General features: G+C 35.1%; 1 protein-coding gene across 2 annotated transcripts in view; it reads right to left on the reverse strand.

Annotated features, from left to right (window-relative positions):
- USO1 (USO1 vesicle transport factor) overlaps positions 1-14,137 on the reverse strand; it is a 94,132-nt gene that overhangs the window by 56,628 nt on the left and 23,367 nt on the right. For both annotated transcript variants that reach the window (XM_046657177.1, XM_046657175.1), the window contains exons 2-4: positions 12,857-12,943; positions 12,716-12,780; positions 5,544-5,620 (exon numbers count right to left, since the gene is read on the reverse strand). In XM_046657177.1, the coding sequence (XP_046513133.1) occupies positions 5,544-5,620; positions 12,716-12,780; positions 12,857-12,943 (229 nt within the window). The remainder of the gene's footprint in view (positions 1-5,543; positions 5,621-12,715; positions 12,781-12,856; positions 12,944-14,137) is intronic.

The following is a 14,137-nucleotide window of genomic DNA, read 5'->3' on the forward strand; positions in this document are numbered from 1 at the left end:
AGCTTCCTCTGGCTATATTTGAGAATTGGCACTTCCCACCCTCCACTGCCTCTGCCAGAGATGTCACAGTTGCTTTCCTTGTAGCTGTTTGTGACTCTGGAGTCACTAGTGTCTTGCTGCTGCTGGCGTCACTGCAACTGCTGGAGTCGCTTGCTAGGGGCACTGGAATGGGAGGTGCTTCTGCCACATCTGAGGCTGTTGGGTATGCAAGTACGGGGGGCTGGGGTTGTGGGCGCTGCAATGGCTGGAGTGATGCCGGGTTGTGGGTCCCACTGCTACCACCCAGTTCTCTGTGGCTGGGGATGCTGCTGCTACCAGGTTCCCTGGGGCTGCAGATCACAGCTACGGACTGGAATCATGGGCATCGCCTCCACTGTTGCCTGATTTTACCTCCTCTGTGTGTTCCAATCCATTAATCTTCAGATGTACAAATGTGTAGCTTTCTCCAGTGTCCTGGTGTGTTGGACAGAGGAAGCATTGTTGAGTTATGGATGTTTTAGTAGTTGTAGATGAAGGAGAGAGACAAAGGGAGAGTCTCATGTCGACATGTTGCTGACATCACTGTCCTCAGATTTTTTTAAAAAAGAGAAGTCTAAATCCAAAACGTGATGTGAAAGCTCTCAATTTGTAATACTGACAAATTATTTAAATTATTTAAAATATTAAGTGGGTCTAACAATCTTGCTTATAAGGCAGACAATGCTCTTGGGCTAAAAGCTGTGACTTCTAGAGAAAAGCTCAAAATAAAAGACAATGACATCTGGGAGAATATCAAAACTTGTAAGCTCATATAAAAAGGAAGGAGAAAAAAATGTATACAGGCTTGATGGATTCCTTCTGTGAAATACATATATATATATTTTTCGAGGAAGATTAGTTAGCCCTGAGCTAACATCTGCCAATCCTCCTCTTTTTTCTGACGAAGACTGGCCCTGAGCTAACATCCGTGCCCATCTTCCTCTAGTTTATATGTGGGACGCCTGCCACAGCATCGCTTGCCAAATGGTGCCATGTTCACACCCAGGATCCGAACCAGTGAACCCCGGGCTGCCGAAGTGGAACGTGCGTACTTAACCGCTGCGCCACTGGGCCAGCCCTGAAAAATCTTTTTAAATGTTGAAATATTTTTACATGGATTAATGCAGACAACTAAGCTGTGGGTTTAAGCCTTGGTTATTATTTCTCAAAATGCAGTACAGTGTGGCATGTTAATAGGAATCTGATGTAACTAAGCACCTGTGCACAAATGTACTTCAATTAAACAAAGCTTAACAGGTAAGGATTCTCAGCACTTACTACAGTAGTGTAAATTTTGTGATGCTTCAGAGGGGGATATAGTATGTTACATTTATTTAACTATGGACTCCTTTTAATACAAAGAAATCTGGGACTTTTGTGCTACACTTTAAGGAATGCACATTTAACCCAAGAAAAAGTTTAATTCATTGTTTGCACTGAGCACAATGAATATATGCTATATGCTATACTTATTATAACATGTAAAAGTCAATGACCCTTTACTGTAAGGTAAATAAAAAAACAAAAGAAGAACTAAATGGTCTTTTGTTACTACAGTGAAAATAAACCTAAGACAGGTATATAAAATTAAAGATTACTTTTTAAAAAGCCCTTATATATCTCTGGAAACATTTCAGGCCTATTTAAATCACTGGTTTTAAACTAAATATGTGTATATACATTTATGCATATATATCTACAGTTGTATTTCTTCCAGAGGTATAAACAATATTTAAAAACATTTCTGGACCTTCTCTTTAGAACTCCACTTAAGTTCATAATCCATATTATGGAGGACAAAACTGCTTTATAGAAAGAGATGTTCTAATGACAGTAGTCCTAACTCAGAGTGAGAGAATATCAAGTAATCTTCTTTTACACCATGGCCAATTAGTTAAACAAGTACACCTATGTTTTTTGACATTTGTCTGCATCCTCTATAAAGTAGTTATGTAAATTATAAGATTTAATAAAGAATCTAGTCAGAAAAATGGCCACAACTTATTACATCAGAAATCTATGGAATACTTAAAAAAATATACAGAATCTTTCAAAAAAAATACTGTTATCCTATTTACTAGATGATACTATAAGTTAGATGATCTCTTGGGCTTCCATTTTCTCATTTTTAGAAAAGAGAAAAATACCACCTAACTCACAGGCTGCTATGAAGATCAAATAAGATAATGGACATAAAAACACTGTAAATTTTAAAGCTCTAAACAAATAGGATGAAACAATAACAGAAATAACAACTACTGATCTGTACTACTCAACAAAGAAATAACTTCTTGTCACAAAAGTCAAGCCATAATGCTCGGGTATTTTCTGCTTTCAAACAAGGGGTTCAATGTCACAAGAGGTAATGCTATACACTTTAATAAGTTAGTTTCTTTTGTTAGTTTTTAGTTATATATAGGCAACTTTGTTATGTGCCATTTTAAACCTACTTTACATAAGGATATTCTGTTCCTCATTTTAAACAGTTAAGGATCTCAGGAAAAATGGTAAAATTAAATAAAATAAAACTTGGTTACTCTAATTATGAGGAAAAGAAATACCAATGTCAAATGTAACTGGAAGTTGAAACAGACTACAAGAAAAAAGAAAGACAATATTGGTGAGTTCTATGAATTAACATAAAAATGTCAACAACCAGACATTATTGTACATGATTTTAAAGGGACAATATCAACATATAAGTATTCTCCAAACTGGAATACCTTCCAGTTCTTATTGAATGTTGGTAAAATTTATATGTATAAATATGTGCGTGTACATATTCAAATATTATTTTTATTTTTTAAGATTTTATTTTTCCTTTTTCTTCGCAAAGCCCCCTGGTACATAGTTGTATATTTTAGTTGTGAGTCCTTCTAGTTGTGTGGCATGTGGGATGCCGCCTCAGCACAGCCTGACGAGCGGTGCCATGTCCGCGCCCAGGATCCGAACCTGCGAAACCCTGGGTAGCTGCAGCAGAGTGCGAGAACTTAACTACTTGGCCACAGGGCCGGCCCCTATTTTTATTTTTAAATTAACCACCTCAAAAATTTTTTTCCAGGAAGTACACAGAAAGTAATTTGAATAGATTGCCCTTTCAGAGAAAAATTTTTAATTTTGTTAAAAGACACACTAGAATATATTTTGTGTTCTAGACAACAGATTTAGTAGTAACAGAAATAATAAATAGCAACATAAGATTATCAAATATTCCTCTTTAAATAAGGAATTATTATGCAGTGAAACAAATCTCAAGATTTTTTTACCAGCCAGATGAAACATCACTTGACAGTGTCCTTTTATATTATCAGAAATTATGCCTAAAAGCATCATGCATATGTAAACGCAATCTTTTACCTTCAACATCATCTGAAAAGGTAGACAAAAATAAATACATAAAAAGTGGGTGATAAAGACAACAGCTTCTTATGTAGTGGTGTTCACAATAAAATAAATAAGAGCTTAAAAATGTCAAATAAGCAATATAATCTCTTGGAAGAAGAGATTCATATTCATTTTACTCAAATACCTGAGATCCTAAAAGAGATATAGCATATGCTATATATTCAAGATTGAGACAGATTTATCAATAAGTTAAAGGTTTATAAAATATCTCCAAGGTAAAGAACTCTAAAATGAAGTTCATTATGTCAGCTAAGAATTACCTTTAGATGAAGCAGTAGAAGGAAAGTATCATTAATAGAACTGAAGGACATGCTTCTCAATATCTAGATTTTTTTTAAGGACTTTTCCAGGCTAAGTAAATTTTCAGAAGAAGGTTTAAGTTCCTATTTTAATCTTCCTAGAAAAAGTGATTCTACCACTGTTTCTCCAAAGAATCATTTTTCCTGTTTTATCCAAAGGATCAGTTTTTGGATGCTGAATTAAAAATAAAGAGCTGAAATATATACAGAGAAACAAAAAACTGGACTCTAAACGTGACTATATTATAAATTTAAAACAAAGGAAAACTGCCTAACTAAAAATTATTGCTGCTATATAATTTTTTGAAACAGAAAAATTATCTATTACAAACCAACTAGAAAAAGAGCTAAATTTCTCATCTGAAACAACTAAGAAAAAAAAGTTTTTCTTTAATGTGTTCTAACAAGTGTGTTGCACCTAATTTTCTCTCTGAGAACTAACTAGGAAAACTAAGTATCTTTTTCTTCAAAGTGTGTTCTTATCTGTATTGTATTTAAGTATTGCTATGCTGACTGACAGCCTCTTTTTCCATGGGTACCAAATTATGTTTGTTAAAGATTTCTCACCCCTGAGAACTTAACAGTTAAATTTTAAGCTAGATATCAGAAAGAAATAAAATTTTAAGACAAGGATATTTAAATCTAGGAAACTGACTATTCAATACAACCCAGTTTCAAATGTTCCTATTACTGGTATTCCGTGAAGCTAATGTCTACATATATTTCTGCTCTGCTTTTATTTAAATAAAATATCTGGAAAGTCAATATCATCTACATTTCTTTATGATTTGTCTACTCAGTTTTGAAAGATTCTATAATTTCAGTTTTAATTAGACTTATAAAATACACAAATATGTCCATTCTTCAATTGTCCAGAATAATGAAACGATTGTCTCCCTAATGATATAAGGAACACACACTTCAACAGTATTATGAAATGCTACTCAATGCATGCTTTTACAATATGTAAAACACACATACAGACTTCCGGTCAAACACTTCATGTACCAACAATAAAATAAATTAAGTAAATGACAGACTACTTTTTAAGTACGCAAGTAATGTGAAACAAAAAAGAAAAAGAAGGATATACCAAAGAAATGTGTGATTTCAAACTGGTTCATATCATTTCACACTAAACAGACCTACGTTTTTTTTCTTTCTTTTTTTTTTTTTTTTTTGCTGAGGAAGATTCACCCTGAGCTAACATCTGTCCCAATGTTTCCTCTATTTTATATGTTGGTTGCTGCCACAGCATGGCTGACAAGTGGTGTAGGTCCGTGCCCGTGACCTGAACCTGCAAACCAGGGCCACTGAAGCAGAGTGTGCCAAACTTAACCACTACGCCAGGGCTGGTCCCCTAAACAGACTTAATGTAAAGAAAACTTTCTAAATTTAATACACTGTCCTTTAGAAATTAACATAAATCATATGTTCAAAGTTTAAGTATTAGGAAAAAACCTTCTACTTCATATTGCTCACCAGATAACATATAAATAAAATAGTTTGAATTTTCAATCAATAGCCAAAAATGACTATTTAATCCAGAGGTTGTTAATATTCATATTGCTTCACTAAAACCAAATACAAAGACAGGGAAAAATATTTTTTAAAGAAGAATCTCATTCTATCTCCAAATCACACACAAAGCAATCATCTTAAAGATATTTTCCGAAACTAAGCTTGTCTTTCCTCTACTGATAGGCAAAAGGTAAAAAAAAAAACCTTATAAATTTGTAAAATAAACTCTAGATTAAAATCAGCAAAATTGGCACAATCCAGTTAATCTTACGTACAGAAAACACAGTAAAATAAACTTACCTACTTCTTCTTCTTCATCATTAGATATTATATTATATAATGTGTCCAAAGCATAACCTATTATTTCAGAATCCGAACTGAAAAAAAAAAAGAATTATTACACTTATACACTGCTAGTTAGAATGTAAACTGTTACGACCATTTTAGACAGTTGTTTAGCAAGACTGAATAAAACATTAATTCCATTTCTAAAAACCTACCCTAAGAAAAAATTAGTGCAAACTGTAAAGAATGTGTAAAGTTTTATTTACAACAGAGAAAAATTAGAAGCAACCCAAATGTCTAATAATAAAAAAATAGTATGGTAAATCCATATATATAACAGCAATAAAAAATGTATTTTCAAATAATGTTTAAAGACATGGTGATTAAAACACCCCTGGATTTAATGCCAGTAGGAAAAAACTGAATATAAAAATTAATGTACAGAATGATCCCATCTAGCAAAAAATACATATACATTTGTGTGTGTGTCTATATATATTAACAAACAAACCTATAAATAAATTTGTAAAATAAATTCAACTTTAAAATCAGCAAAATTAGTACAACCCAGGTTATTTTATGGGGGTGTGTGTACATGTTTATATATATGTTTTGTGATACATACATATTTAATGTCTATATAATATATGTAATGCTGTAATATAATAGTGTTATCTCTAGTTGAACTACTAGGGTTTGTTTCCCTGTTCTATACTTAATTTTCTGAGAGAAAACAAAACAAAACAAAAAACCCCTTATGGTAAACACACACTATTTATAATATCAGAAAGCATAAGATTTTGTAGTTGCTGATAAGCAGACAAATTTTGAAAGCATGATGAGTGATGATGGCATTTAGAGTGAAAAGCAAGAGTGAGATACAGGTCACAAAGATTCAGTGAATACAAAAAAGAGATTAGGAGTGATAGATGAAAGCAAAGATGAGGGACAAAGTAGGTCACAACCACAGGATGTAAATCTCAAATGAAGTGGACTTTAAAAATTACTATTATTTATCATTCTGTTTTTGAGAGATTTTGAGGGGCATCTTTTAAGAGACTATTGAAAAACTAGGAATAGAAGGGAACTTCCTCAAAATGTTAAAGGGAATCTATGAAAATCCCACAACGAACTTTCTATGTAATAGTGAAAGACTGAATGCTTTACCCCTAAGATCAGGAACAAGATAGTGATGTCCTGTCTAGCCACCTCTATCCAGTACTAAACTGGGGGTTCTAGCTAGAGCAAGTAGGCAAGAAAAGGAAATAAAAGGCACACAGATTGGAAAGGAAGAAGTAAAACTACACCTATTCACAGATGACATGATCTTGTACACAGAAAATACTAAGGAATTCACTAAACAACTTTTAGAACTAGTAAACAAAGTCAGCAAAGTTGAAGGATACATGCTCAATAGAAAAAGTCAATTGTATTTCTGTCTATTAGCAACGAACAATCAGAAAGTAAAATTAAGACAATTTCATTTAAATAACATAAAAAAGATTAAAATACTCTGGAATAAATTTTACTGAAGAAGTACAAGACTTGTACACTGAAAACTACAAAACACTGTTGAAAGAAATTGCCCAAAACTCAAATAAATGAAAAGATATTCCGCGTTCATGAAGAGGAAGATGTAATATTGTTAACATGGTATTATACTCCAACTTGATTTACAGATTCAGACAATCCCTATAAAGATCCTAGTTGCCATTTCTGCAGAAATCGACAAGTTCATTGTAAATGTGTATGGGAATGCAAGAGATCCAGAATAGCCAAAACAATCTTGAAAAAGAACAAAGCTAAAGGATTCACATTTCCCTATTTCAATACTTACTACAAAATTATGGTAATCAAGACCGTACGGCACTGGCATAAGGACAGACATATAGATCAACAGAACAGAGAACCTAAAATTAAAGCCTAACATTTATTTCAGTGGATTTTTGGCAAGGATGCAAAGACCACTCAATGGGGAAAGACCAGTCTCTTCAACAACTGGTGCTGGGACAACTAGATCTCCACATGCAAAAGAATGAAGTTGGGGGGCTGGTCCCGTGGCCGAGTGGTTAAGTTCACTTGCTCCGCTGCAGGCGGCCCAGTGTTTCATTGGTTCGAATCCTGGGCGTGGACATGGTACTGCTCATCAAACCACGCTGAGGCAGCGTCCCACGTGCCACAACTAGAAGGACCCACAACGAAGAATATACAACTATGTACCAGAGGGCTTTGGGGAGAAAAAGGAAAAAAAATTAAATCTTTAAAGAAAAAAAAAAAAAAAGAGAATGAAGTTGGCCTCCTACTTCACACCATATACAAAAATTAACTCAAAATGGATATAAGACCTAAATGTAAGGAGCTAAAGCTATAAAACTCCTAGAAGAGAACACATGCACAAATCTTCAAAACCTTGGATTAGGTAATGGTTTTGTAGATACGACACCAAATAAGCAAGAAAAAATAAAAATGTTGGACTTTGTCAAAATTAAAAACTTTTGTGTTTCAAAGACACTATCAAGAAAGTGAAAAAACAACCCAAAGAATGGGAGAAAATATTTATAAATCATATATCTCATAAGGGATTTGCATGCAGAATATAGACAATTCAATGATAAAAAGACAAGTAACCCAATTAAAAATGGGCAAAGGATTTGAGCAGAGCTCCAAAAAAGGTATAAAAATGGTCAATAAGTACATGAAAAGATGCTCAACATCATTAGTCATTAGGGAAATGCAAATCAAACTCACAATAAGATACCAAGTTACACCCACTAGGATAGCCATTTCATAAAAAAGGGACAATAACAAGTGTTGGTGAGGAGAAATTAGACCTTCATATACCGCTGGTGGAAATGTAAAATGGTACAGCCTCTGTGGAAAAGAGTTTGGCAAGTCCTCAAAAAGTGGAAGACAGAGCTACCACATGACCCAACAACTGCATTCCTATGTATAAAACACATGTTCATACAAAAACTAGTGTACACAAATGTCCACAGCAATATTATTCATGACAGCAGTATTATTCATGAAATATCCCAAACGTTCATCAACTGACAAATGGTTAAACAAAATGTGGTATATCCATACAATGGAATATTATTCAGTCATAAAAAAGGATGAAATACCAATACATGTTACAACATGGATGAACTCTGAAATATTATGCTAAGTGAAAGAAGCCAGACATAAAAGCCTCATATTTATGATTCCATTTATATGAAATGTCCAAAAGTCAAATCCATAGACACAGAAAGTAGATTAGTAGTTGCCAGGCACTGTGGGCAGCAGGGAATAGGGAATGAGAGCTAACGTATACCAGATTTCTTTTGAAGTGATGAAATTTTCTGGAATTAGATAGTGGTGATGGTTCCACAACTTTGGAAATATACTAAACACACTGATGTGTACACTTTGAAAGGGTGAACTTTATGGTGTATAAATTGTATCTCCATTAAAAAAAAAAAATGAATCAGGTGTCAGGGTTTGAAAACATCAGTGAGAAATAGACAACTTTCAGGCCCTGAGCGTTGAACTTAGAGAATGAGCAGTCTCTCCTCAAGATGGCCATAAGGGAAGCAGACCCATGGAGAGATGGAGAGTTTTAAGCTGTGCCAAGAAAGGGTACACAGCTCTCTGTGAGGCAGCCAAGGATGAAGGGGATTCAGTGGGAGGATTCTGAGGATGTTAGTTGGATAGGTCAGGAGAAGCAGCATAAAACAGTAATGAAGATGAGAAGCGGAAGGAGATGGCTGCAGAATATAAACCTTTTCATTCAATGAAGTTAAAAACACTTCCAGGATACTTCAGAAACGGAAGACAATAGATAAGTATTGGAGGCAAATGGAAAGGGAATTTAGCACAAGAAAGGGAATGAAACACACAAAGGCTCATAGCAATTTGGCTTTCTTGTGTAAGAGGCACAATAAAACACCCAGCACATGAGTGAAATCACATCATATTTGACTTTCTCCGTTTGACTTATTTCACTTAGCATAATACCCTCAAGGTCCATCCACGTTGTAAAAACAACAAACACACAGATAGATACAGAGAACAGATTAGTGGTTACCAGAGGAGAAGGGAGTTGGGGAAGGGAAAAGGGATAAAGGGGCACATTTGCACCGTGATGGATGGTAACTAGACTTTTGGTGGTAAATATGATGTAGTCTACACAGAAGTCGAAATATAATGATGTACATCTGAAATTTATATAATGTTATAAACCAATGTTACCTCGATAAAAAAACTAATTAAAAAAAAAGAGAAAACTCTCGCCCAGCAGCCTCTAAATGATAGAATGATTAGTTCACACATTCACAAGCCTATATGGTACACCCTATTTCTAATGTGCCTGGCAACATAGTAAATGTGCAATAAATGTTTTTAAAAATCTATTTCTTAACCTTTATATCAAGAGTATCTACACATTTATTTTCTGCTGTGCACTAAAAATGACAATACAGGCCACTTTACATAAGAGGTAGCATCTTTTTCCTTTTTTTTTTGGTGAGGAAGATTGGCCCTGAGCTAACATCTGTGGTCAATCTTCCTCATTTTTTGCTTGAGGGAGATTGTTGCTAAGCTAACATCTGTGCCAATCTTCCTCTATTTTGTATGTGGGACGCCACCACAGGGTGGCTTCATGAGCAGTGTGTAGGTCTGCACCTGGGATCCGAACCCACAAATCCTGGGCTGCAGAAGCAGAGTGTGTCAACTTAGCCACTATGCCACCGGGCCAGCCTTGCATCCTATTTTTCATATTGAGAAGTCAGTCATTTCATTATTAGTTTTATAAGACTCAGTGAGAAAATGTACATGTGGACTAAAGATACATGTAATAAAAAAGAAAGATTACATGTTTGTATAATCATCACACTAAAGTTTTTTTAGTCTAGGATCCATTTTCTCTAACTTAGAATGTTGTTTAAAGCAGATAACTAACTTAGGTTACTGCATTAATTTTCTATTGATGCTGTAACAAATTACCACAAACTTAGTGGCTTAAGTAACACAAATATATTATCTTACAGTTCTGGAAGTGAGAAGTCTGAATGGGTCTCACAGGACTAAAATCAAGGTCTCGGTAGGGCTGCCTTCCTTTCTGTAGGCTCTAGGGGAAAATCTGTTTCCTTGCCTTTTCCAGTTCTGGATGGCACCCTTCCTTCATCTTCAAAGTCAGCAACAACAGGACAGGATCCTCTCATAGCACCTCATTCTGACCTCCTCTTTCTGCATTCCTGTACCACTGTTAAGGAACCTTGGGATGACACTGGGCCCAGCTGGATAATCATAACCTCCTGGATAAGCGCAACCACCCCCTCTCAAAGTCCTTAACTGAATCACATCTGCAAAGTCCTTTTTGCCATCTAAGGTAACATTCACAGGTTGTGGTGATTAGGATGTGAACATCTTTGGAGGGGTCTTTATTCTGCCTACCAGGGTTACCTACTATGGTGTTAATAACAGAGACAGTCCTGACACATCCAATGCATTTATTCAAATGCATCAGAATTAGTTAGCTTTGAAAGGTAGCCAGTGTGGGTTACGCTGTCTGAAAAGAAGAGGAAAGGTTCTAACTGGTATGAACAAGCAGCTGAGCATTGCTGAAATATAACTGAAAAAGAAGCTATGAGGTTAGACAGACAAGCAGTACTGAAATCTTTAAAAAGCTTTTACACTTTGCTTTTGTTTGAGGAACTTGGATTTCATGCTGCACTGTGCTGGGGAAATGCATTAAATAGGTGAGCAATAAAGATTTACATTTCAGGCAGATAATTCTTGCAATGTACAGCCTGAATGGAAGGACAAAGAGATCAGAGGCAAAGAATACAATTTGGAGGTAGTGGTGATTTTAAACTATGCCCCAAAACTCTTTGATACAGTCCCCTTCATAGGGGTGGAACCTAATTCTCCTCCTCTTGTACAGGCTGTATTTATTAACTTAATTCTACCAAATAGAATGTGGTGGGATTGATGATATATGACTTCTGAGACTGAGTCCTAAAAAGCATTGTGCCTCTCTCTTTGTTTTCTCTCTAGGATTGCCTGCTCTGGGAGAAGCCAGTTGCCATATCATGAGGATGCCCAAACAGCCCTATGGAGAGAGCAACACGGTGAGGTACTGAGGCCTCTTGCAACAGCAATGTGAATGAGCAATCTTGGAATCAGATCCCCCAGTCCCAGTCAAGACTTCAGATGACTGCAGTACTGGCTGACATCTTGACTGCAACCTCATGAGAGACCCTGAGCCAGAATCACCCAGCTAAGCCACTTCTGAATTCCTGATCCACTGAAACTGCGAGATAATAAATATTGATTATTTTGAGCCACTAAGTTTTGAGGTGATATGTTATGCAGCAAAGGATAACTAAACAGAGGCTATGAAAAAGATTTAAGAGATTGATATTGGGAGCCAGAACTAAGGCCAACAAAGGAAATCAAGAAAAACTCATGGATTCCAGTTTTTTTGGTTTGGATGGGCAGAATGGCTTAAGGAGAGGGAGGAATTCGGCATGAATCTTCCAGTTGTCTGCTTGAATGGAAAGGTGCTATCAACTGGGATGAACTTAGATTAAAACACAGTTGTAGGGGAATGCCAGGTGGGGGATAATCAGGAACAGGACAACCAGAAATAAATTAACTTTTGAACATTTTGAATTTGAGATACCTGTGAGAGATCCTGACATGGTAGAAATGTCCATCGAGCAGCCAAAGCTTGTAAGATCTATTTAACTAGAGGTAAGATTTGAAAGCTAGCCATGCATAGTTGTTAACTAAAACCAAAGATGCAGATATAATCCCTTAAAGAGAAACTGAAAGAGCTAAAAATAGGCTGAGTGATCTTTCTCTTAAGATAAGCTCAGATTTAACACTTCATTCTATTAGTACAGTTTATTTCTCCAAAAAAGGCAAGCTTGGATAACCGATATTAGCAATTGGATATTAGCTTGGACAACTTTATTTAGCAATTACTTCAGTCTATTTTTATATAACGGAAAATTCTCTACCCTCAGGGTTAGCACATGTGGTTTGCACCTAGTGTCCAATAAATATTTATTGAAATTACAACTGAAAGTAAAAACTTAATAGCCTTAATATGTCAATTATTTCTGGAACAGTGACTCTAAGACAAATTAATTAAAATTTCAAGAAAAATTAGGGAGAAAAATAATTACATAGAGACTTACCGATCTGTTTGTAAAACATGGATAAGATGTTCCATAGCTTGAATACCCACTTCCAAGCGATATTTCTGTAAAAAAGAAAAATGTTATTAAAGTAACTAATACCCAAATTAATGAACTTACTAATGATAAAGTGTTACAGACCTTAGATAACGATTTGAGAGCACGCACGGCATTTCTTCGATCATCCAGTAAGGTAGATGAAGCTACTCTGTCACAAAGCTTTTGGATCTGTCACAGAAAAATGAAATAGCATTAACAGAATAAAAAGAACAAAAAAGAAACATGAAGTTTTCCCTTAAATTTATACCATCTAATTTTGTGGAAAAAACAACAAATACAATGTCATGGAAATGGTCTTTCACAAATCTAAATAATTACTTAGGTATAATCTCATTACAGAGATCAAACAGATTTTCACAAAGACTTGATTAAGAGAAATCATTAGTAGAGCTAGAGCTTTCTAAACATGCCTATAATGACTGTCTGAACTAAGAGGTGAGCATAAGCCATAAGAGTTATGATAGAAGATGAGGAGTTATTTAAAAAATTTTTAATAATTGTTTACATCATGCTCTTACCCTATTTTTGCACTATACGTTTGAACAAGAAAAGTCAGAACTTTTAATCAAAATGTATATCAAAAGTTTTATGTATGCCTCAAAATCTACAAGAATGAAATGTTTCTATTATAAAAGCTTTTAATAAATTTGCAGGAATTAAAATTCAAATTGACCTTTAAAATAAACCTTAGAGTATTATGTACAACAAGAAAAAATTAGAAACAACTTAACTATCCAACAAAATAAGACAAACTAAACAGGGCCGGCCCCGTGGCTGAGTGGTTAAGTTCTCACACTCTGCTTCGGCGGTCCAGGGTTTCGCCAGTTCAAATCCTGGGCACAGACATGGCACCACTTGTCAAGCCATGCTGAGGTGGCGTCCCACATGCCACAACTAGAAGGACCCACAACTAAAAGTGCACAACTATGTACCAGGGCACTTTGGGAAAAAAAGGAAAAATAAAATCTTAAAAAAAGGGACAAAAAAACTAAATAAACTGGTACCTTCTTTGGTGGAATACTATGCAGCTACTGAAAAGAATTAACTGTACTGACATGAAAATACTAGGATTTAATAAAGAGTGAAAAAAACAAGCAAACTGTAAAACCCTATCTAAACTATGAGTCCACTGAAGCAAAAGCGCCAAACTGTGTGTATACATACAATTGCATTAAAAAAGAATTTGGAAACTTAAGACTAGCAAGCTTCTAGAAAAAAGCACAGGTGAAAATCCCTGTGACCTTTAATTATGCAAAGATTTCTCAGGTGCATACTAGGAGCACAATCCACAAAAGAAAAACATAACAAACTGGACTTCATCACTTCTGCTCTTTAAAAGACATATTAAGAAAATGAGGGGCC

This window comes from Equus quagga, chromosome 3 (genome assembly GCF_021613505.1).
Source record: "Equus quagga isolate Etosha38 chromosome 3, UCLA_HA_Equagga_1.0, whole genome shotgun sequence".
Taxonomy (NCBI): domain Eukaryota; kingdom Metazoa; phylum Chordata; class Mammalia; order Perissodactyla; family Equidae; genus Equus; species Equus quagga.